A 24250-nucleotide genomic window follows, 5' to 3' on the forward strand; every position below is an offset into this window, starting at 1 on the left:
CCAAGATCGCGTCACTGTACTCCAGCCTGGGAGACAGAGACTCTGTCTAAAAACAAAACAAAACAACAACAAAACAAACAAAACCAAACCAAAAAAAAACCCCAAATCAGATCCACCTGGAAGCTGCAAGGGCTGAGCACTACTGAACATGGCCACCAGAGGGCGCTGTGAACCCGAGTGAGGCACATCCTTCCTCTGCTTACAACCCTCCGTGGCTCCCACCTCATTCAGGGATAAAAGTCAAAGTCCTCCCCAAGGCCCTCACAATCTGACCAGTCAGCTCCCTGCCCTCGCTTCTTCTCCCTCTCTCCCTTGCTCACTTCCTCTTATCCCCCAAGATGCTCCCACCTCAGGGCGTTTGCACAGGCTGTTGTCTCTCTGGAATGCTTTTCCCTACATCCCATTTGATTCCCTCTTTCTCCTCCTTTGTGATTTAGCTCAAATAACAGTTTTCCAGTGAGGACTTGCCTGACTGTTTAAATTCCATCTCCTGGTCCTTGAGATCCTCTTTACAAAGTCTCTCTTTCCCTCTGCCCACCACAACCTCGGCCACTTATCACTCCTTGAACATCTGTTAGAGTTACCGATAATCTCATTGTCCATCTCCCCCACCCAAATGTCAGCCCCACAAGGACAGGGATGTCTGTCTGTCACCATGGCATCTCCAGCTTATAATACAGGGTCAGTAATACAGTAGGTGCTCAAGAAATGTTTGTTGAGTGAATGCATGAACAGTTGGGGCTGTACTGGGTCCTGGAGGAGCTGGGCTCTGTGATCTGTGTGGTTATAACTTATATTCCTGTTATGTGCGGTGACTGAAGCGGAATCAGAGACCAGAGTGCCTGGGGTCAGGGCGAGGGACTTCCTGGAGGGAGGGGCTGGTGCAAGGGGATTGGCTTGAAGGACCTGGGTGGGCAGAGGGGATGGTGGTGGGAGAGTATTTCAAGTGCACGAGGCAGTGGGCACAGCCTGGTCAAAGGCCTGGTGCTCTGTGGGCTCTGGGAGTGCAGGGACCGTCTCACACCCTGTCAATCCTCCCTGGCTAGCTCAGTACCTGGCACATAGTAGTTGCTTATTAAATACTAAAGGAATGAATGGAAGGAAAGAAGGAAGAGAGGGAGTTGGGAAAGGGCAGGCCAGGGGATCAGGCGAATCTAATTCTGGAGTGCTTAGTAAGGTGTGCAGGAGGAAATCAAAAGACCAATAAATTAGTTTCAAGTATGCCTAATATTTTGATGTTTTTGATCTATTTGCACATGTCATTTCCTGTCTAATCCAAAAAAGTGCTTGATCTCATTCACTACAGAGAAATGTCAAGCAAAACCCCAATAAGATCTCACTCCACACCCAGCAGATCAGCCAAATGAAACAGCCAACAGCACCAAGTGTTGACAAGGATGTGGAAGAATAGGAGTTCCCATGAGCTACTGGAGCAACGGCCACTGCATTCATTTATTTTTTAATTTTTCTTTTTGAGACGGTGTCTCGCTGTCACCCAGGCTGGAGTGCAGTGGCACAATCTTGGCTCACTGGAACCTCTGCCTCCTGGGTTCAAGCGATTCTTCTGCCTCAGCCTCCCAAGTATCTGGGATTACAAGTGCATGCTACCATGCCCGGCTAATTTTTGTAATTTTAGTAGAGACCAGTCTGGTCTCTAACTCCTGACCTCAGGATCTACCTGCCTTGGCCTCCCAAAGTGGTGGGATTATAGGTGTGAGCCGCGGCACATGGCCCACTGTGTTTATTTTTATTTATATACATTTTTGAGACAGGGTCTTGCTCTGTTGCCAAGGCTGAGTGCTGTGACACCATCTTGGCTCACTGCAACCTCTGCCTCCTGGGTTCAAGTGATTCTTGTGCCTCAGCCTCCTGAGTAGCTGGGATTATGGTTGTGTGTCACCACACCTGGCTAATTTTTGTATTTTTGGTAGAGACGGGGTTTCACCATGTTGGCCAGGCTGGTCTCAAACTCCTGACATCAGGTGATCCACCTGCCTTGGCCTCCCAAAGGGTCACTAGTGTTTATTGTCTAGTAAACATTCAAGCTGCATTTACTGAGGCCAACCACTTGCAAATTCTATGCTCTGGAAACTTCGCTTTTGGTTTATACCCTGGAGGAATTCTTATTTATTGAGACAGGGTCTCGCTCTGTCACCGAGGTTGGAGTGCAGCGATACGAACACAGATCACTATAGCCTCCACCTTCCAGACCCAAGTGATCCTCCCACCTCAGCCTCCCAAGTGGCTGGGACCACAGGTGTGCACCACCATGCTCGGTTAATTTAATTTAATTTTTTTTTTTTTTGAGATGGAGTCTCGCTCTGTCGCCCAGGCGGGAGTGCAGTGGTGTGTTCTCAGCTCACTGCAGGCTCCGCCCCCTGGGTTCACGCCATTCTCCTACCTCAGCCTCCCGAGTAGCTGGGACTATCGGCGCCTGCCACCTCGCCTGGCTAATTTTTTGTGTTTTTTTTTTAGTAGAGATGGGGTTTCACCGTGTTAGCCAGGATGGTCTTGATCTCCTGACCTCGTGATCCACCCGCCTCGGCCTCCCAAAGTGCTGGGATTATAGGCATGAGCCACGGCACCCGACCAAAAAAAAAATTTTTTTTTGGTAGAGGTGGGGGGGGGGTCTCACTATGTTGCCCAAGCTGGTCTCGAACTCCTGGCCTCAAGCAATGCTCCCACCTTGGTCTCTCAAAGTGCTGGGATTATAGGCGTGAGCCATTGCATCCAGCCTCCTGGAGAAATTCTTGTCCAGGTGACTCAGGAAACATGTTGAGGGGTGTGGCATGGGGACAGTATTCACACTTAGAAACAACCCAAACATCTGTCAACAGGGTATGGATAACACACCCCATGCCACCCAGTACATCTGAAAACAGCCTCATAAAGAATGCCCATCGGCCAGGCATGGTGGCTCACGCCTGTAATCCCAGCACTTTGGGAAGCCAAAGTGGGTGGATCACTTGAGGTTAGGAGTTTGAGACTGGCCTGGCCAACATGGTGAAACCCCATCTCTACTAAAAATACAAAAATTAGCCGGGCGTGGTGGCGCACACCTGTAGTCTCGGCTACTCCGGAGGCTGAGGCAGGAGAATTGCTTAAACCCGGGAGGCGGAGGTTGCGGTGAGCCAAGATTGCACCACCGCACTCTGGCCTGGGTGACAGAGCAAGACTCCATCTCAAAAAAAAAAAACAAGAATGCCCATCAATCCTGCAACAGCAACATATACTCACTTAGTGCGAATACAATGTTGGGTGACAAGGGGAAGCATAGGTGTCACATTTATTGAATGTTACAGAAGAGCAAACATAAATTCTAGTTTTTAAGAATTGGCCAGTGCGGTCGCTCATGCCCGTAATTCCAGGGCTCTGGAATTCTGAGGAGGGACGATTACTTGAGGTCAAGAGTTCGAGACCAGCGTGGCAACATAGCGAAGCCCCGTTTCTACGAGAATTTTCAAAATTAGCTGGGTGTGGTGGTGCATGCCTGTGGTCCTAGCTACCTGAGGGGCTGAGCTGGGAGGCTCACTTGAGTCCAGGAGGTTGAGGCTGCAGTGAGCCATGATCACGTTACTGCACCCCAACCTGGGCGACAGAGAGAGACACTGTTTCTTAAAAAAAAAAAAAAAAAAAAAAAAAAAAAGTCTGTGCAGGTGGGAAAAAAGAGAGAAGCTGAGAAACGCTCATTCCAGAAGCTGGGGTCGTGGTTACCTGTAAGGCAGGGTTTCTCAGGCTGGGCTCTGTGGACATTTGGGGAAGGATCGTTCTCTAGAGAGGGGGCCGTTCTGCGTGTCGGTGGGTGCTGAGCAGCGTCCCTGGCCTCCACCCACCAGATGCCAGGAGCACCTCCCCTCTCCTGTCGTGACAACCAAAAATGTCTCCAGACAGTGTCCCCAGCAGCTCCAGAGGGAAGGAAGGCAGTGGGGGTGGGGGATCGAGGAGGCACATGCCGCGTGGGGCGTTTTTGTTCTATTTCTTGCCCTGGATGGCGGTTACGTGGTGTGAACGTTATGGGGCCACAGTGTTCTTGTAGAGAAGTTTCGACTGCGAGATGGACGAAGGAGGGGGCCGGGGAGCTGAATGCTCTTTGCAAACACTCCCTGGGGCCCGGTCTGAGCGCTGCCTAGATTCCCTTCAGCCTTGGGAGCTGCCGTGCCCCCCGCATCATCCATGCCTGTGCCTTCTCCAGCCTCCTCCAGCCAGCAGGGAGTTTGTGGACCCCTCCTGGGACACCCCCTCCCCATGCTTGGCTCCTGGAGGCCTCTGGGGGAACCCAGGCTACAGAAAGCAACTGAGCCGGCTGTGAGGAGGCTGGGCACTGGCTCTGGCTTCCTCGGGGAGCTGTGTTCTAATTATTTCCTTCCATCTCCCCCATGGGGTCCCCGGGGGGGTCTGCCAGGCCTGGGAAGGAAGGGAAAGTGCATGGTAAGCTGTGGGCGGGCTTGAGGGATGGGGCTTGCCAGCCTTGCCTGGGTCCTAACCTACTTAGCCAGGGCAGCAGAGCCTCAGACCAGCAGAAAACACACTTCTTTGGCTCTGGGCTGGGAGGGAAGGGATGGGGGAGGGAGCTGGGGAGGGAAACAGGAGCCACCAGTCCACCCTCTACCAGGCCCTGGGGACAAGCCTCTGCCCACAGCCCATGGTTGAGGCACGCCCTTGCCTGTTGGTGCCTCTGTTTCCCCATCTCAACCACAAGCATGCACTCATTCCTGCTTGTCAGGACTCAAAGGGGCTACGCACACCCATCCGTGGCATACAGTAGGTGATTAGTAAATGCAGACAGCTGGGGGGAAGCAGTGGGAGCTTTGGGGGATGCGGAGTTGGAATTCTGCTGTGTGACCCTGGACGGGTCACTTACCACTCCTTCATTCCCCTGAGCCTCAGTTTTCCCATCTGTCAAGTGGGGATGCCTGGGCAAGGAGCGGGGGTGCATTGTGAGGATGAAACGGGATGGTTCATGCTGAGTTTCTTCCTGGGACTCAGCAAGTGCTCAATTAACAGGGATTGTCAAGAGACCCATCACCTGCAAAGGGGCTTGCTTTCATAAAAATCGAAAGCTTAGGCTCTCTTTCTGAACCAAATAGTTGTTTCTTTCAGAGCTTCATGCCCAAAGGGAAATGTCTACTGCAGAGCGGACCACCTCTGAGCACTGCCCCTGCCCCAGTAACCCCCCGATTCCATGTAGAGAGTGTGCAACATCCATATCCTGTTAGTCTCACGCCTCCATTAAAGAATCCAGCAATTTTCAGCCCCAGCCACTCTGGGCCACCTCCTCCCCACCAGGCTCACACAGCCACTGTATCAAGGAATGTCTTACTTCCAAGAGCATCCCCAAGGAATCAGAGCTTCCCCTCTCAACCAACAGCCATAAGGGCTATGCCTAGGGGTGCCCCCAACATCCCACCCTACCTATAGCATTTTGGATGCAGGAGAAAGTGGCCTGAGGCAGAGGAGCCAGGCTAGGAAGGGGCGTGCTCTGTGGGACTCACGTTGTTCCGAGGTGCGTTGGGCTGCACAGGGTCCTCGGCGGCCAGGGCGATGCTGCTCATGGCAATGACCATGAGGATGCACATCTCAAAGTAGCGCAGGTTCAGGATGTAATGGCACAGGCGGCGAAGGCTGTTGGAGACAGACGGGTGTGCAGAGGTCCACTCAGACCACAGGCTCGCAAACATTTTTCTTCCATAATCTCATGTTACCTACCACTACCTGAGATCTCCGACCTCCAAGGCCTCATACACAACAAACTATTAAGCTCCTCCAGGTGGGGGCCCTCTCTGGGTCCTGGAACCCCAAGAAGGCAGAGGGGACCTTGGTGAGAGAAGACATTCACATGCCCTGTTTAGCAATGTTCCTATCACTCCCAAACGACCCTCTTGAAATATCTTGATCCCTAAGCTAGGTTGAAGAAATACGGTCCTTAATTCTGTAGGAGATAAAAAGCCTTTTCGATATTAAATGTCCCAGGGTCAAACAATATTGTGAATCTATGGGTTAAGTAGGTTTCTTTCTTTTTTAAAAATTAGCTGTGTGACCTTGGGCAAGTTGCTTGTCCCCCTGTGCCTTGGTGCCCTCATCTGTAAAATGGCCATAATACTAATGCTTACTTCACAAAATCGTGAGACCCGAGAGTTAATCTATACCTGGCTCATGATAGGGGCTCCAGAAAGTTAGTTATTGAAATTATGAACTGCAGGCCTTATCAGAGCCTTGAAGGTACCAATGGGATGTGCCAGTTAACCTCTTAATAAGTGGAGCCAATAACAAATAGTCCATAAGGTTGTGTGAATGGCAGCAGAGCTGAGTGATTAAGAACAAGGAGGCTACAGCCAGTGTCTGGGCTCAAACTCCAGCTCTCCCACTGGCTTGCTGTGTGACCTTGGGCAGGTGAATTCACGTCTCTGGACCTCAGTTTTTCATCTGTCAAACGGAGCTAAGCATACTAACAACCTCAGAGAAATTTTTAAAAAATTTTAAGGCACTCAGAACAGTGCCTGGCACTGAGTAAATACCACATAAGTGTTTCCTTAGTAAAAATCGATAAGTCAATGAAATAAAAAAGTATTTTAAAAGTACTTTTATTTATTACTACTCAGAGTGAGTTGCCAAGAGGCAGATTATAGAAAGCAGCTTCCCCCCATCTTATCTGACATGATCCTTCATTATCAAGAAGCATTTTGAGGGGTCAGGCTTTCAAGAAATAGCCTTGGGAGACATTCAATTCTGAAATAACCTCCGAGCCACCACGACACTCACAGGATAATTCTCCCCTAAATAATCTATCCATTTCAAAGATGCCCAAGACAGAAGGCCATGGAACTCAGAGACTGTCCGCCCAGAATCTAAACGCTTACAGAGTCTAGGTTAGGAACAGAGTTCGGGTCCTAGGGCTGCCATGTGCAGTTGTTCAGGCTGTGTACTACACAAGGCAGCCATTTCTAAGGGGGTGCCTCTTACATCACAGACAGCATAGATCTGGATATTTATGACAATGATTTTCTAGCGGAGGGCAGGAAGGGGATCTCTTCCAACAAAGTCAGTATATTGTGACAAATCATCTTACATGACTTAAGGAAGGAGCATCTGTTTTCAGTTTGTTCAAAGGTACCCTTGGACTCATGGTGGTCAACACTCACTCATTGCCCTCTATCTGGCCTGAATTCCGCTACCCTGGTGGGAGCCCCAGGCCCCCCTGCCCTTGCTGGGGGCCATACTCACGGGTTGGTCGTGGACAGGATGAACATGGAGCTATAGGGAGGCATTGGCTTAGGGCCGTCTTCCCCACGGTCGTCTTCCTCCTCCTCCTTCTTCTCGTCCTCTTTTTTTGGCAGTGGGTCTGGGTTGGCGTTTTTGTTCACTGTTGGGACAAGAACCAACACAGGGCTCCCTCCACAATTTCCCACAAGTCTCTGGGAACTCCTGTGTACTCCCAGGGCAGGCAAGAAGCCGCTGACATTTATAAAGCGCCTGCTGTATATACCAGGCATCCTATGACATCACTGAACCCTTGTATGGCCCTGAGGTTGATATATTCTGATCCCCCATTTACAGATGAGGAAATTGAGGCACAGAGAAGTAAAGTGACTTGTCTAAGGTCACACAGCAGGAAGTAGCAGAGCTGGCATTTGAAACCCAGGAGGCCTGGCCCCCGAGAGCCTGCTCTCAACCACTCCATAGCCTTGAGTGTGGTGGGGCCCTCACGGGATATTAACACAGACCTGCCTCTATCCTTGTTGGACCTTCACGTCCTCACTTGCAGGCAGGTAGGGACAGTGCCAAGAGATCCATTGAACAGATGGAAATACTGAGACCTCCCATAAACCGCACGTCGTGCCCCCATTAGCACCGCTCTCGACTCGAGGGAGGAGCTATCAGCCTCTGGAGCTTCCATTCTGCAGCCCAGCCAGATTATGTGCGCACGGGCAGGCTGAGCCTCTCTGAGCCTCAGTCCCTACATCTATAAAATGGGCACAGTGACAACATCTTAGGATCTTAGGTCTCAGGACCATGGAAAGCCTTCATCCAGCAGACCCATGAAAATTTCTCACACAGAACTGACACTAGAGGCACTTAAGACATCATCTACTCAGCAGTTCACTACTTTTTCTTTTTTTTTTTTTTTTGAGACAGAGTCTCGCTTTGTCACCCAGGCTGCAGCACAGTGGTGCCCTCTTGGCTTACTCTACCTTGGCCTCCTGAAGTGCTGGGATTACAGGCATGAGCCAGTACATCTGGCCCCTTTTTTTAATGTGGCGACTAGAAAGTTGAAACTGACATTTGCATGTGGCCTGTGTTACATTTCTTTTGGACAGTGCTGGGCCGAGAGAATCAATCATGTGATCCCCTCAAGCTTCCATCAGAGGACCCTACTGCTCCTCAAACGGGGTGACTTCCTGGCTCCCCTAGGGAAGGAAGGACGTAGGAGATATTGCTAACCTGATCGAACACGTCCCCGTGCCAGGCACTGTCCTCAAATTATCTCACTGAATGTTCCACAGCCCTGTGGGGTAGGAAACTACGTCTATGCCCATTTTCCAGGGGGGAAACTGAGGCCAGAGAGATGGGGTCACAGTCCAGGGTCACTCAGCAGAGCCTCTGGCTCCAGGGACGCCGGGTCCCCTGCCCAGCGATGTGAGGACGGAGGGTCTCACCTTGCACGACGGTGTGGTTGAGTGGGGGTGGGCAGGCCGGGGGGATGTCCACCGTGGTGTGGTCGGGTTTCCTGGCAGTCTTAGCTGAATTGGTCTGGGTGCCACTGGGGTTGGTGACGATAAGGCTGTTCTCAGGGGTCTTGGGAGGGCCGGGATTGGATGGGTTCCCCGGGTTGTTGGGCATGCGGCGGCTGGCGGCGTTCTGGGGGTTGGTGGCCATGGCAGGGATGGCCGGCGTGGGGCCGGGGTCTGTACTGTTTCCCATCTTGGCTGGGCTCTGGGGCAGGCCGGCGTGGCCAAGGCTGTCGTGGGGACCGGCCGACTCCGCGGTGGCCAGCTTGTTGTTCTTCATGTTGTCAATGTCCTCTGCCAGGGGTGGGTCTTGGCGGCCCAGGTCCTGCTGGATGGGCCGGGTGGTTGACAGGTTGGGGCCTGACACAGGGACCCCAGAGCCCTGGTTCTCTCTGAGGAAGGCAAGTGAATGAAAAAGAACGAACAACTGAGTTAGGATAAAACGCAACAGGTCAGGATCCTAGCTAAGATTCCATCTTTCGAGAGTACAACTTGGGCTGGGCACAGTGGCTCACGCCTGTAATCCCAGCACTTTGAGAGGCCGAGGCAGGAGGATTGCTTAAGGCCGGGAATTCAAGACCAGCTTGGGCAACATAGTGAGACCCCATTTCTACAAAAAATGTATAAATTGACAGGCGTGGTGGTGTGTGCCTGTAGTTCTAGCTACTTGGGAGGCTTGAGCCTGGGAGGTTGAGGCTGCAGAGAGCTGTGATCGTCCCACTGCACTCCAGCCTGGGTGACAAAGTGAGACCCTGTCATCAAAAAAAAAAAAAAAAAAAAAGAAAAGGAAAGGGTACAATTTGGTCAGGGAGAAGCTGTGTCCCAGATCCCTGTAGCGCCTGGAATTGAGAGGGGGCTGTTCAATTCTTGGTCAGAGTTCAAGACCTTCACATGCCCACTGACAGGTTTCCACAACTCCCCATCATCTTACTTCTTTTCCTTCTTTTTTTCTTTTTCTTTTTTCCAAGATGGAATCTTGCTCTGTCATACAGCGGCATGATCTCAGCTCATTACAACCTCTGGCTCCCAGGTTCAAGCGATTCTCTTGCCTCAGCCTCCCAAGTAGCTGGGATTACAGGTACCTACCACCTCAACTGGCTAATTTTTTGTATTTCAGTAGAGACGGGGTTTCACCCTTTTGGCCAGGCTGGTCTCGAATTCTTGACCTTAAAGTGATCCACCTACCTCAGCCTCCCAAAGTGCTGAGATTACAGGTGTGAGCCACCGCACCTGGCCTCTTTTTTTTTTTTTTTTCAGACAAGGTCTCACTCTGTTGTCCAGGCTAGAGTGCAGTGGCAGGATCATAGCTTACTGCAGCCTTGAACTTCTGGGCTCCAGTGATCCTCCCATCTCAGCCTCCGGGTAGCTGAGGCTACAGGCTCACGCCAACATGCCTGGCTAATTTTTAAATTTTTTGTAGAGACTGGCATCTCACTATGTTGCCCAGGCTGGTCTCAAACTCCTGGGTTCAAGTGATTCTTCCTCCTCGGCCTCCTAAAATGTTGGGATTACAGGCGTAAACCACAATGCCCAGCTTGTTTTTAACTTTCTTATTCATAGCTGAGTTTTCACTGCCTAGTACAGGGCCTCTCACACAGTCAATGCTGGGTAACTTACTGTCAAATGATAAGCGAATAAATGAATACCCCCATTTTCTTCTTTTTTTTCTTTTTTTTTTTCTTTTTTTTTTAACTGAGACAGAGTCTCACTCTGTTGCCCAGACTGGAGTGCAGTGGCGGGATCTCGGCTCACTGAAACCTCCGCCTCCTGAATTCAAGTGATCCTTGTGCCTCAGCCTCCCGAATAGCTGGGATTACCAGCATGCACCACCATGCCCAGCTAGTTTTTCTATTTTCAGTAGAGACAGGGCTTCGCCATGTTGCCCAGGCTGCTTGAACTCCTGGCCTCAAGTGATCCACCCGCCTCGGCCTCCCAAAGTGCTGGGATTACAGGAGTGAGCCACCGCACCTGGCCAGAATGTCCCCATTATCTAGATGAGGATACTGAGGTTCCAGGAGAGATCCCACAGCCTCAGACCTCCCATCAACCCCTGCGTCTCCAAGCCATGGACACCTGGGCCCTGCCTCCTGCCATCTGCAGGTTGACAAAGACTCACTTAGTAGCCCATCTGATGCCTTCCGGACTATAGACCCCCTGGACAACACAGCTCTGGTTTCCCACAAATCTCCCTAGAAATAATAAACAAATAAATAATAAATAAAAGGCTGGCTTTCCCCAGAGGGCCTCCCACTGGCGAAACTACCAGCACCATTCTCCTCATTTTATTTTTGCATTTTAACGTGCAAAAACCCAGGGTGTTTTTAGTAAGCGGAAGAGAGACAAGCTAATTTATTTTCAGACCAAAGTAGGTAAGTGGGATGTTTCTATTAATACTTCCCAGAAGGAGAAACCGAGGCAGTTCCACTGTTTCTCTGAGACCGCACAGGGGAAATGGGCAGGTCCAAGCAACTTTCTGCCTTCTCAGTTTCGTGAGTGGGTCATAGAGTGACATTTCAGAAGACAGGCTGAACCTGGGTTCGAATCTCGGCAATGCCTTTTTTTTTTTTTTTTTTTTTTTTGAGACAGGGTCTCACTCTGTCACCCAGGTTGTAGTGCACTGGTGCGATCTCAGCTCACTGTAATCTCCACCTCCCAGGCTCAGGCAATCCTCCCACCTCAGCCTCCCGAGTAGCTGGGACAATAGGTGCATGCCACCATGCCTAGCTAACTGTTTAATTTTTCTTTTTGTACAGATGAGGTCTCACTATATTTCCCAGGCTGGTCTCAAACTCCTGGGCTCAAGTGATCCTTTTGCCTCAGTCTCTCAAAATGCTGGGATTATAGGCATGAGCCACTACACCCGGGGAAATCTTGGCAACATCACTAGCTGTGTGACCCTGTGTGGTTTGCTTAACCTCTCTGAGCCTTAGTTCCCACATTTTAAAATTTGGGATAGCAGTAGAACCTTCTCCATATCCCGGAGACTGAAGCAATGATCCTGGACCTTCTTTTTTTTTTTTTTTTTTTTTTTGAGATGGAGTCTCGCTCTGTCGCCCAGGCTGGAGTGCAGTGGCTCTATCTCGGCTCACTGCAAGCTCCGTCTCCCAGGTTCACGCCATTCTCCTGCCTCAGCCTCCCACAGGTGCCGGCCATCACGCCAGGCTAATTTTTTATATTTTTAGTAGAGACGGGGTTTCACGGTGTTAGCCAGGATGGTCTCGATCTCCTGACCTCGTGATCCGCCCGCCTTGGCCTCCCAAAGTGCTGGGATTACAGGTGTGAGCCACCGCACCCGGCCGATCCTGGACCTTCTTTACCACATAATCTCCAGTGAGTTACTTAGCCTCAGTTCCTGATCCATAACATGGGGGCCGTAACCTCATTGAGTCTGGCTCTGAGAACTAAGTATGTTAATGAGTTGAGAGTCACCGAGGATTATTCTCAGGCCTTCAAACCTAATGGGATTTGTCTTGCTGGATTTAGCACTTGCTTAGGACTGGTGACCTCTTTATCCCTTCCAATTTCTCCCTTTTGCAATAGGAACGTCTATCCTATGCCTGTCCCGCTGTTATATTTTGGAAACATACAAAGATCACTTGTTTCATAGTTTCTATTATATATATATATATAATATATATTATATATATTTATCTTATCTATCTTATTTTTTTGAGATGGAGTCTTGCTCTGTCACCCAGGCTGAAGTGTAATGTGCGATCTCGGTGATCTTGGCTCACTGCAACCTCTGCCTCCCAGGTTCAAGTGATTCTCCTGCCTCAGCCTCCAGAGTATCTGGGACTACAAGCGTGTGCCACCATACCCAGCTAATTTTTTTTTTCGGTATTTTTAGTAAAGACAAGATTTTTGCCATGTTGGCCAGGCTAAAACTCCTGGCTTCAAGGGATCTGTTGGCCTTGGCCTCCCAAAGTGCTAGGATTATAGGCGTGAGTCACCGTACCTGGCCTAAATGAGGTAAATTCTAAACCAGTATTTCCTCAACATCTTGGACAGTCCACAAAGAAATTCCTAGTTCTAAGCTGCTTGTGATGCTTTTTGAGAAGTTGTGTATCACGTGAAAACCTGGCTGAGAGTATTTTCTCATTATCTGTAATGCGTGTGTGTGGGTATGCGTGTGTATAATAATAATAATATATTTTTAAGAGACAGGGTCTCGCTCTGTTGCCCAGGCTGAAGTGCAGTGGTGTGAACATAGCTCACTGCAACCTTTAAATCCTGGGCTCAAGCGATCCTCCCACCCCAGGTAGCTGGGATTGCAGGCACACACTGCTGTGCCTGGTTACTTTTATTAATTTTTGTAGAGAGAGGGTCTCACTATGTTATTGAGGCTGGTATTGAACTCCTGGGGCTCAAGTGATCCACTTGCCTCGGCCTCCCAAAGTGCTGGGATTACAGGTGTGAGCCACCACACCTGGCCCTGTATATGTATATACACATTCAAGAGAGAGAGATCCCTACCATAAAGCAGGCCCAGTTAAGTTATAATTTCAAAGAGAACCTAAATCCTTTGGCCACCAGCTCAAGAGGCCATGGAGAAACTCGTGGGGGCATTTTCTTAGAGGAATACCATCTACCAAGAGCAGATGGAAAAGGGTCTGCCAATGTTTGCTTTGTCTTGTTTTTGCTTCCTCATAGAGTTTCTGTTGGCTGTTTGTTGGGAAATTTTAACAAGCTCAGCCTGCAGAGGCCTAATATCAATTTCCAGGAGGTTTCATTTCCAAAGTGTCTCCAAGGAGAACTCAAAAGGGGCAGAAAACTTTGAAGCTGGGCCCCTTCCCCCTTCCCCCTTCCCCCTGGGGATCTGGCATCCTCTGCCTGGAATAGGCGGCCAGTTGCATAACACCTGCTCTGCACGGCATTCTTGTGCCAGCTAATCACTTTGGCATCCTTCTGCGGAGGACTGCGGACACCTTGCCTGGGGCACACTCAGACCCCAAGATCAGATTATGTGGGGGTGATAATAACAGCAGTCCCTGTTTATTGCTCACCCCCACCCCCCTGTCCTAAGGACCTCACGTATTAACTCATTTCATCCCTGCAACCACCAGCATCTGCGATGGATATAGTGATTGGCCCCATTTCAGAGGAAGAGACTGAGGTTCAGAGAGGCAAAGTCATTTGCCCAGTGTTACCCAGCTGGAAAACAGCTGAGCTGGGCTCTCTGGTGTTCAATGCTTTAATCAGGCAGCTTGGTACTGTGGCTCACGCCTGTAATCCTAGCACTTTGGGAGGCTGAGGAAGGAAGATTGCTTGAGCCCAGGAGTTTGAGATCAGTCTGGGCAACATAGTGAGACCCCATCTCTAAGGAAAAAAAAAAAAATCAGCTGGACGTGGTTGCATGAGGCTGCAGTTCCAGCTACTTGGGAGGCTGAGGTGGGAAGATCAATTGAGTCCAGGAGTTCGAGGCTACGATGAGCTACGATTGTACCACTCCACTCCAGCCTGGGTAACAGAGCAAGACTCTGTTTCTAAACAAACAAACAAACAAACAAACAAACAAAAAACTAGGGCCCATTGGGGGTGCCGTAAGAATTAGAGTGCTAAAGAATTAACCACCCCCTGCCCCCATGCAAGATAAACTGTGGAGGTCAAAAGTCCAGCATCTCTCTTGCTGTTCTTTTTGGGGAGTGGGTTGTCATGGTGACAGATGCAGATGGAATTAGGATGCGAACAGCAGAGACAAGAATTCTACAGTGGAGCAGCTCTTGGCAAAAGTTCCCTTTGCACCCAGATAGGCCTGGGATGAGGCACTGCCTGGCTTCAAGGGAGAGGCAGATGCTCTGTCCTCCACAGATTTTTACTGAGAGTCTGGGAAAGTTCCACCCTCATTTTGTCCACCCTGCAGGGCCACTGGGCTCGGCCACCTGGTATGGAGGATCTGGGGCCAGCAGCCATTGAATTATATGAAATAGAATGTGCGTCAGTCCACTTTTCACTGGAGTGGGCCACTGAAAGACAGATGAAGGTAGGAATGAGAAGACCAAGTGAATAAAAAGGAAAAAAAATATGATCGGCCTGGCAGAGTAGCTCACTCCTGTAATCCCAACACTTTGGGAGGCTGAGGGGGGAGGATCGCTTGAGCCCAGGAGTTGGAGACCAGCCTTGGCAACATGGCAAAACAAAAAATACAAAAAATACAAAAGATTAGCGAGGCATGGTCGTGCACGCCTGTAGTTCCCAACTACTCGGGAGGCTAAGGGGGGAGAATCACCTGAGTCCAGGAAGTCGAGGCTGCAGTGAGCCATGATTGCACCACTGTACTCCGGGGCCTGGGTGACAAAGCGAGACCGTATCTCAAAAAAAAAAAAAAAAAAAAAAAAAAAATCAGTATGTGGCCGGGCACGGTGGCTCACGCCTGTAATCCCAGCACTTTGGGAGACAGAAGTGGGTGGATCACGAGGTCAGGAGATGGAGACCATCCTGGCTAACACAGTGAAACCCAGTCTATACTAAAAAAAAATACAAAAAAAAAAAAAAAAAAAATTAGCCGGGCATGGTGGCGGGCGCCTGTAGTCCCAGCTACTCGGGAGGCTGAGGCAGGAGAATGGAGTGAATCTGGGAGGTAGAGCTTGCAGTGAGCAGAGATCGCGCCACTGCACTCCAGCCTGGGTGACAGAGTGAGACACTCTCTCTCAAAAAAAAAAAAAAATTATCAATACGCTGAAGAATGAAAAACACAGGGTACGTTTGCAAAAAGCCTCAAGGAACGGCTAAAGAGGAAACATGCACAAGGCAGACCTCGGAAGGCCACTGGCTTTGCCACAACAGAGAACTAAAATGTCTTTTTATTATTTTATATTCTCAAATGAGGTTTTATCTTTGCCACTTTTTTTTAAAGCAGATGAATGATCTTGGATTTTTTTTTTTCCTCTTAAAGTGCATGAATCTTCATGAAGTTTTATTTCCAAAGAGCCTTAGAACCTCTTTATCAGCCAAACGAATAATGCTTCTCCCGGCCGGGTTGTTCTATTCATAATGGAATTAGCAGTGCTCCCCTGGTTCAGAATGGGGGTCTGGCCAGCTGAGGCTTTGGGGGTGAAAGTAGGGAGATATTTTCTTCCTTTGAAGAAGAGAGGGAGCAGGAACCATCTGTGGGATTTGGGCTAGCTGGGTCCTTATTTTTTTTTATGTTTATTGATGAGACTATTAATAACAGTATTAGCTGACACTTATTGAGTGCTTACTACTACTGCTAAAAATAGCATTCACTGAGTACTTAATAATATTCATATTAATAATAGCTAACATGGTCAGGCACAGTATCTCATGCCTGTAAATCCAGCACTTTGGGAGGCCAAAGTGGGAGAATTTCTTGAGGCCAGGAGTTTGACACCAGCCAGGGCAACGTAGTGAGACCCCAAAACTCTACAAAACAATTGCTAACATTTATTGAGCTCTTGTTATAAGCCAGGAACTACTCAAAGCATTTTACACGTACTAACTCAGTTAAATCTTGTACCCAGAGTAGGAGGTAGCTACTAGTCTTATCCCCATTTTAGAGACGAAATGGAGGCCCAGAGAGGAGTGAAATTCTGAAAGTCACACAGCCTGGAAGTGATAGGGCAGGAATGTGACTGCCTGCCCCAAAGTCCTTGCCTTTCACAACTAGGCTTTGTTGCTTTTGTAATCTCCAATGTTTACTGTTGTCTTTCAAAAACTCTTTCTGGCATATTGTTAGGGAGAGACATTCTGTCCCTGTCACTCTGCCTCCTTTAATAATACTGGATCTGTTCATAAGGCTGATAATAATAGTAATATTAGTAACAATAGCAAGAGTAATTAATAATCAGTGGTCTTTCTTTTTTTTTAGAAATGAGGTCTTGCTCATCTCTAAAATGAGCAATGCCACTGCAGTCCAACCTGGGCAACAGAGCAAGACCCTGACTCAAAAAAAAACCCCTAAATAAACCAACAAACTAAAGGCACAGATAATTACAAGCAAGATTTTTCACCTGTGTGAGGAGCATTAGAAAGTCATGAAGAGGAAAGGATAATTCTTTTCCGTATGAGACTGTCTTGTACATGGTAGGGTATTTAATATACCAGCCTTCCATTCTCTAAATGCCCAGGTTGGTCTTGAACTCCTGGGCTCAAGCAATCCTTTGCTTCAGCCTCCTGGGTAGCTGGGATTACAGGTGCATACCACTGTACCTGGCTTTTTTTTCTTTTTTTTGGAGACAGAGTCTTGTTCTGTTGCCCAGGCTGGAGTGCAATGGTGTGATCTCAGCTCACTACAACCTCCACCTCCTGGGACGATTCTTGTGCCTCAGCCTCCTGAGTAGCCGGGATTACAGGCGTCCGCCACCAAGCCTGGCTAATTTTTTGTGTTTTTAGTAGAGACAGGGTTTCACTATGTTGGCCAGGCTGGTCCCGAACCCCTGACCTCAGGTGATCCACCTGCTTCGGCCTCCCAAAGTGCTGGGATTACAGGCACAAACCATCACACTAGCCTGTACCTGGCTCTTCATTGGTCTTTACTATATATAGACTGCTGTGGTAAACACTTTATTCCACCTAAACTCCCCTTTTTTTTTTTTGAGATGGAGTCTTGCTCTGTTGCCCAGGCTGGAGTGCAGTGGCACGATCTCGGCTCACTGCAAGCTCCGCCTCCAGGGTTCACGCCATTCTCCTGCCTCAGCCTCCCGAGTAGCTGGGACTACAGGCGCCCGCCGCCACGCCTGGCTAATTTTTTGCATTTTTAGTAGAGACGGGGTTCCACCGTGTTAGCCAGGATGGTCTTGATCTCCTGACCTTGTGATCCAGCCACCTTGGCCTCCCAAAGTGCTGGGATTACAGGCGTGAGCCACCGCGCCCGGCCTAAACTCCCTTTTTGACCTCTCATTCCCATAAGTGACTGACAGCCTCAGAGTCTCATCAATGCACCTTCAATTTCTTTGTCCGTCACTTTCTTGTCACTATTCATGTCCTGCAAACTGGCCTCCTTCTGGTCCACCCCAGGGCCTTTGCACATGCTATTGTTAGACTGAAACACTCTACTCCCTTCTCAGATTGCTCCTCTGAAAACCTGCCCTGAGACCCTGGGAGCAGTTTCTTGATCATATTTCTCAGAATGCCTCAGACCACTTCACCTGTAGTTACATGACTGAACTCACAGCAAGAGCTTAGAATATAATAGGCACTTAGTAAATACTAAATGAATGAATGCATAAACCCATAGGAGAAGACTGAAGTGAAAGAATGACCTAGAACAATGGCGTTCAGGAAGGTGTTATAGAACTATGTGGAAACCCAATAACATAATGATTGAGGGGCACCGTAGGCACTTAGAGAATGGTAGGCAGTTATACTAAATACCCTACCACGTACAGGACAGTCCCATATGGGAAAGGCTTATCTTTTCCCCTTCATGACTTTCTTTTTTTTTTTTTTTTTTGAGACGGAGTCTCGCTCTGTAGCCCAGGCTGCAGTGCGGTGGCCGGATCTCAGCTCACTGCAAGCTCCGCCTCCCGGGTTCACGCCATTCTCCGGCCTCAGCCTCCCGAGTAGCTGGGACTACAGGCGCCCGCCACCTCGCCCGGCTAGTTTTTTGTATTTCTTAGTAGAGACGGGGTTTCACCGTGTTAGCCAGGATGGTCTCGATCTCCTGACCTCGTGATCCGCCCGTCTCAGCCTCCCAAAGTGCTGGGATTACAGGCTTGAGCCACCGCGCCCGGCTCCCCTTCATGACTTTCTAATGTCCCTCAAAGAGTTGAAAAATCTTGCTTGTAATTACCTGTGCTTTTAGTTTGTTTGGGCTTCTTTCTTTTTCTGTTTATTTATTTATTTAGAGACGGAGTCTTGCTCTGTCACCCAGGCTGGAGCGCACTGGTGCGATCTCGGCTCACTGCAAACTCCGCCTCCCGGGTTCACGCCATTCTCCTGCCTCAGCCTCCCCAGCAGCTGGGACTACAGGCATCTGCGACCACACCCGGCTAATTTTTTTGTATTTTTAGTAGAGAAGGGGTTTCACCGTGTTAGCCAGGATGGTTTTGATCTCCTGACCTCGTGATCCGCCCGCCTCGGCCTCCCAAAGTGCTGGGATTACAGGCGTGAGCCACCGCGCCTGGCCTTTTTATTTTATTTTTTGAGACAAGGACTTGTTCTGTTGCTCAGGTTGGAATGCAATAGCATAATCATAGCTCACTGTAATCTTGAACTCCTGGGCTCAAGCAATCCTCCTGCTTAAGCCTTCCAAGTAGCTAGAACTACAGGCACCTGCCGCCACACCTGGCTAATTAAAAAAAATTCTTTTGTAAACATGGAGGTCTCCTTATGTTGCCCAGGTTGGTCTCGAACTTCTGGCCTCAATTGATTTTCCTTCCTCAGCCTCCTAATGCACTGAGATTACAGGTGGGAGCCACTGCACCTGATCCTGTGCCTTTAGTTTAAACCTAACTCTGTTTTACATAAGAATATAACATATTTTTTGCATGTTTTTAATATACACTGCATTTTCCTGCAATGCAACTACTAAATAAATAGAAGAAAGACTAGACTCTTCTGTATATGGAACTTTACCAAGAGGTGTTCAACATTGTGGAACACCTTTTTTTTTTTTTTTTTTTTTGGAGACAAAGTCTTGCTCTGTCACCCAGGCTGGAGTACAGTGGCCGGATCTCAGCTCACTGCAAGCTCCGCCTCCCGGGTTCACACCATTCTCCTGCCTCAGCCTCCCGTGTAGCTGGGACTACAGGCGCCCACCACCATGCCTGGCTAATTTTTTGTATTTTTATAGAGACGGGGTTTCACCTTGTTAGCCAGGATGGTCTCAATCTCCTGACCTCGTGATCCACCCGCTTCGGCCTCCCAAAGTGCTGGGATTACAGGCGTGAGTCACCGTGCCCGCGCCCAGTCCGCTTTTATTTATTTTTAAAAGATGAGGTCTCATTATGTTGTGCAGGCTGGTGTTGAACTCCCAGGCTCAAGCGGATCCTCCCACCTTGACCTCCCAAAGTGCTGGGACTACAAGCATGAGCCACCACATCCCGCTGCATCCAAAACTTTGAAACTCTGCTCCCCCTTTAATTCTTAGGGCCCAGAGTGGCTTTTCTTTTTCTTTCTTTTTTATTTTTTTTTTGAGACAAGGCCTTGCTCTGTCGCCCAGGCTGGACTGCAGTGGTGCGATCATAACTCATCACAGCCTAGAAATCCTGGGTCCAGTGACCCTCCTGCCTCAGCCTCCCAAGTAGCTGGGACTACAGGTACATGCCACCACATCTGTTTAATTTTTTATATTTTATAGACATGGGGTCTGCCTCTATTGCCCAGACTGGTCTCCAACTCCTGGTATCAAGTGATCCTCCTGCCTTGACCTCCCAACAGAGTGGCTTTTCAAACTTCCGAAGAATAACATTAGGTAAAGACAGTTGGCTGAAAATGGCAAACAGTGGTCTAAATTTACTGAGCACTTATTATGTGTCAACTGTTCTTCCAGGCCCTTTGCATACATGACTTCATTCAATCCTGGCAATGACCCAATTAGATCCCACTATTTCCGTTACGTGAGGTCCAGAGATATGAAGTCACTTTCCAGAAGTCACACAGCAAGGACATGGAAGACGATATCATTCTGGACGACAGTGGGGCTTCTCTTAATAGTTTCCCTGAAATGTTCAAGGCCTCTGGTGCCAGATAGCCTGGGTTCAAGGACACTGGTTAGATGCATGACCTTGAGGAGCTCACTCAATCTCTGTTTCCCCATCTGTGAAGCCTCTAATCCAAACACTTTGGGAGACTGAGGTGGGAGGATTGCTTGAGGCCAGGAGTTGGAGACCTACCTCGGCAACATAGCCAGATCTCGTTTCTACTAAAGGTAAAAAAATTAGGCTGGGTGCGGTGGCTCAAACCTGTAGTCCCAGCACTTTAAGGAGGCTAAGGCAGGCAGAATGCTTGAGTTCAGGAGTTTGAGACTAGCCTGGGAAACACAGTGAAACCCTGTCTCTACAAAACACTGTCTCTACAAAAATTAGCCAGGCATGGTGGCACATTCCTGTGGTTCCAGCTACTTGTGAGGCTGAGGCAGTAGGATGGCTTGAGCCCGGGAGGTAGAGGCTGCAGTGAACTATGACTGTGTCACTGCACTCCAGTCTGGGCAACAAGGCGAGACCTTGTATCAAAAAAACAAAAAGTACAGCATTTTTTTTTTTTTTTTAGACAGGGTCTTGCTCTGTCGCCCAGGCTGGAATGTGATGGCACGATCTCAGCTCACTGCAACTTCCACCTCCCAGGTTCAAGCAATTCTCCCGCCTCAGCCTCCTGAGTAGTGGGAATACAGGTGGGCACCACCAATTTTTGTATTTTTAGTAGAGACGGGGTTTCACCATGCTGGCCAGCCTGTTCGCCAACTCCTGACCTCATGTGCTCAAGTGATCTGCCCGCCTCGGCCTCTCAAAGTGCTGGGATTACAGGTGTGAGCCACTGCTCCTGGCCAAATACAGCACATTTGTTTTTTTTTTGATACGGAGTCTCACTCTGTCGCCCAGGCTGGAGTGCAGTGGTGTGATCTCGGCTCATTGCAACCTCCACCCCCCGGGATTCAAGCGATTCTCCTGCCTCAGCCTCCCGAGTAGCTGGGACTACAGGCATCCACCACCATGCCCGCCTAATTTTTGTATTTTTAGTAGAGATGGGGTTTCACCATCTTGGCCAGGCTGGTCTTGAACTCCTGACCTCAATGATCCACCCGCCTCGGCCTCCCAAAGTGCTGGAATTGCAGGCCTGAGCCACTGCGCCTGGCCAAATACAGCATTTTACAACACATTTTTATAAAAAAAAAAAAACACAGCACGTGCTACTTTGGCTGTTGCCATTATCGTTACTGTCATTCTCCGGATTCCAGGTCGCCTCCACTTACTTCCTCCTCCGATGCCTCCTCTCCTTGTCCTCCCTCCGCGGGTCCCCCTCGTACGTTGCCGGAGCGCCGTGCCGGTGCCGCCTTCTGCGCTCGCCGCCGTCGGGGCCCTCGCCCTCGCCCTCGCCGCCCCGGGCTGGCCGGCTGCCTTCGCGGTGCCGCGCCCTCCGCTCCGCCTTGTCCTCCGGGCCCTCCTCCCCGGGCCTGCGGTGCCCGCGATGCCGTCGGGGCTCCCCGTCCGCGCCCGTGCGCGGGGACCCGCTGCGGCTCTCCCTGCTGCCCCCCTGCCGGTGCACGTGCCTCCGGTGGGGGTCCCCGGCCTTGCCTCGCTCGGCCTCGCCCTCCCAGAACCCGGGCTGCTCCAGGCTGCCCTCCCGGGTGTGGTGGTCCGACTCGCGGCCGTAGGGTCCCTCCCGGCTCAGCTCGGCCTCCTGGCTGCCCGCCCAGGGCCTCCGTGCGTCCAGGCCCGCCGAGCCGCTGGGGTCCCGGGCCCGATCGTGGTAGCGGGCCTGTTTCCTGAGGAAGTCCTCAGCGCGCTGCTGGCCGAGGCGCTGGTCCACGGTGGGCTCAGCCGCCCGGCTCTTGTTGGTGTTGTTGTTGCGGTTCTCCTGCGGGTCCACCACCAGCGGCCGGTCCAAGTGCGTCTTCATGTCAGGCCGCAGGTGCCGGGTGTAGGCAGCCTTCCAGCGCTCGTCCGGGTCCATTTCGTTGTACAGCGCCTCCCGGCTGGCCAGCAAGTTCTGCTTTCGCATCTCACTGGTCCGCTGCTCCCACACGGACTTGGCTGGCTTTTGATTCTTCTGTTGCTCTTTCCTGCAGTGGGGTGATTATAGGACTTAAGAGCGTTGGTAGGCACTGTAGCTTGGATGGATGGCCCAGGCTAACCAACCCACATCTCAGCCTCCTACTCCTGCTCTCCACCCTCTACTCCCCACTGGATGCTAGAAGGAGCCTGTGAGCACTTAAGTCAGGGCCCAGCCTCCTCTGCTCAAGAACCCTCCATGGTTCCCACCTGACTAGAAGCAAAAGCCCAAGCCCTCCCCCTGACCCAGAAGGCCCTGTGTAATCTGCCTGTCACCTCCTTGCCCTCACCTCCTCACACTTACTATTCGATTCCAGTCACACAGGCCTCCTTCACATCAGGCATGTTCCTGACTCAGGGCCGTTGCCTATGCTGTTCCCTCTGCCTGGGATACTCTTCCCCAGGCCCCCCAATGGCTCCTCCTTCACCTCCATCAGGCCATGTAACCTTCTAGATGAATAGTCCCCAAGCTTTTTGGCACCGGGGGCCAGTTTTGTGGAAGACAGTTTTTCCACAGACCCAGGTGTGGGGGGTGGTTTGGGGATGAAACGGTTTCACCTGAGATCCTCAGGCATTAGATTCTTAAAGGGGGCCCGCAACCTAGATCCCTCAGATGCACAGTTCTCAATACTGTTTGTGTTCCTATGAGAATCTAATGCCGCCTGCTGATCTGACAGCAGGTGGAGCTCAGGCACTAATGCTTGCTTGCCCACTGTTCACCTCCTGCTGTGCGGCCCCATTCCTAATAGGTCTTGGACTGGTCCCAGTCCACAGCCCAGGGACTGGTGACCCCTATTCTAGGTGATGCCTTCCTTGACAACTTTGTTTAAAATCACAACTGTCTTCACTTCCAGCATTTTCTTTTTTTTTTTTTTTTTGAGACGGAGTCTCGCTCTGTCGCCCAGGCTGGAGCGCAGTGCCCAGATCTCAGCTCACTGCAAGCTCCGCCTCCCGGGTTTACGCCATTCTCCTGCCTCAGCCTCCTGAGTAGCTGGGACTACAGGCGCCCGCCACCTCGCCCGGCTAGTATTTTGTATTTTTTTAGTAGAGACGGGGTTTCACCGTGTTAGCCAGGATGGTCTCGATCTCTTGACCTAGTGATCCACCCATCTTGGCCTCCCAAAGTGCTGGGATTACAGGCTTGAGCCACCGTGCCCGGCCACTTCCAGTATTTTCTATTTCCGTCCCCTACTTTCTCTGTAGTTCCATCACCATCTAACACAATATATAATTTACTTATTTATCTAGTTTATTGACTCCTTCCCTTGCTAGAATGGCTACACACAGGTAGGATTTTTTTTTTCTCCTTGTTAATGCTGTATACCCAGAAGTTAGAACAGTGCTGGGTACATAATAGCTGCTAATTAAATATTTATTGAGTAAAAGTGGGTGGAAGGACAAGAAGTGTCTCTTCCTAAAGCTCATTTCTGTCAAGGACCACCCCCAACGCTTCCCAAATCTGTGCCTGGGATAGCGTGGAGGTTGAGGAGCCGGGGGAGCATCCCAGGGATTAGGGGCACTTACATAGCTATGGACATGTTGGCCGCGGACAGAGGACTCACTTCTGCCACCTCCTTGGCTTTCTGTAGGGCAAGTTTCTGGTTGGCTGCTTCTTCCTCCTCTTGCTCGTCCTAAAAGGCACATGGAATCTTTGTTCACAAAACATGAACTAGGCCTTGGGGACTCACTTCTGACCCTGTTGCTGACCAGGGGCAACATTTGAAATATTTAAAAATAGGTTTGGCTTGAGTATCGACCAATCGGAACCAAGGCTCCCCAATTGGAATGGGTACCTGCTATTGGTTAAGTGTACTGCTATCCCCTCTATGTATAAGCTTGACATCTAACTCATTA

At 50.1% G+C, this 24250-nt stretch overlaps 1 protein-coding gene and 1 long non-coding RNA gene across 4 annotated transcripts in view; one reads left to right on the plus strand and one right to left on the minus strand.

The window, feature by feature from the left end:
* Positions 1-24250, minus strand: part of CACNA1A (calcium voltage-gated channel subunit alpha1 A) — a 307938-nt gene that overhangs the window by 78168 nt on the left and 205520 nt on the right. For all 3 annotated transcript variants that reach the window (XM_028839313.2, XM_077977500.1, XM_077977501.1), the window contains 5 exons: positions 23921-24027; positions 21598-22407; positions 8655-9118; positions 7222-7360; positions 5493-5622 (listed from right to left, as the gene is read on the minus strand). In XM_028839313.2, coding sequence (XP_028695146.2) covers positions 5493-5622; positions 7222-7360; positions 8655-9118; positions 21598-22407; positions 23921-24027 — 1650 coding nt within the window. The remainder of the gene's footprint in view (positions 1-5492; positions 5623-7221; positions 7361-8654; positions 9119-21597; positions 22408-23920; positions 24028-24250) is intronic.
* Positions 1-24250, plus strand: part of LOC144336742 (uncharacterized) — a 171959-nt gene that overhangs the window by 23014 nt on the left and 124695 nt on the right. The gene's annotated exons all lie outside the window — the stretch shown is intronic.

This window comes from Macaca mulatta, chromosome 19 (assembly GCF_049350105.2).
Source record: "Macaca mulatta isolate MMU2019108-1 chromosome 19, T2T-MMU8v2.0, whole genome shotgun sequence".
In the NCBI taxonomy this organism is placed as follows: Eukaryota; Metazoa; Chordata; class Mammalia; order Primates; family Cercopithecidae; genus Macaca; species Macaca mulatta.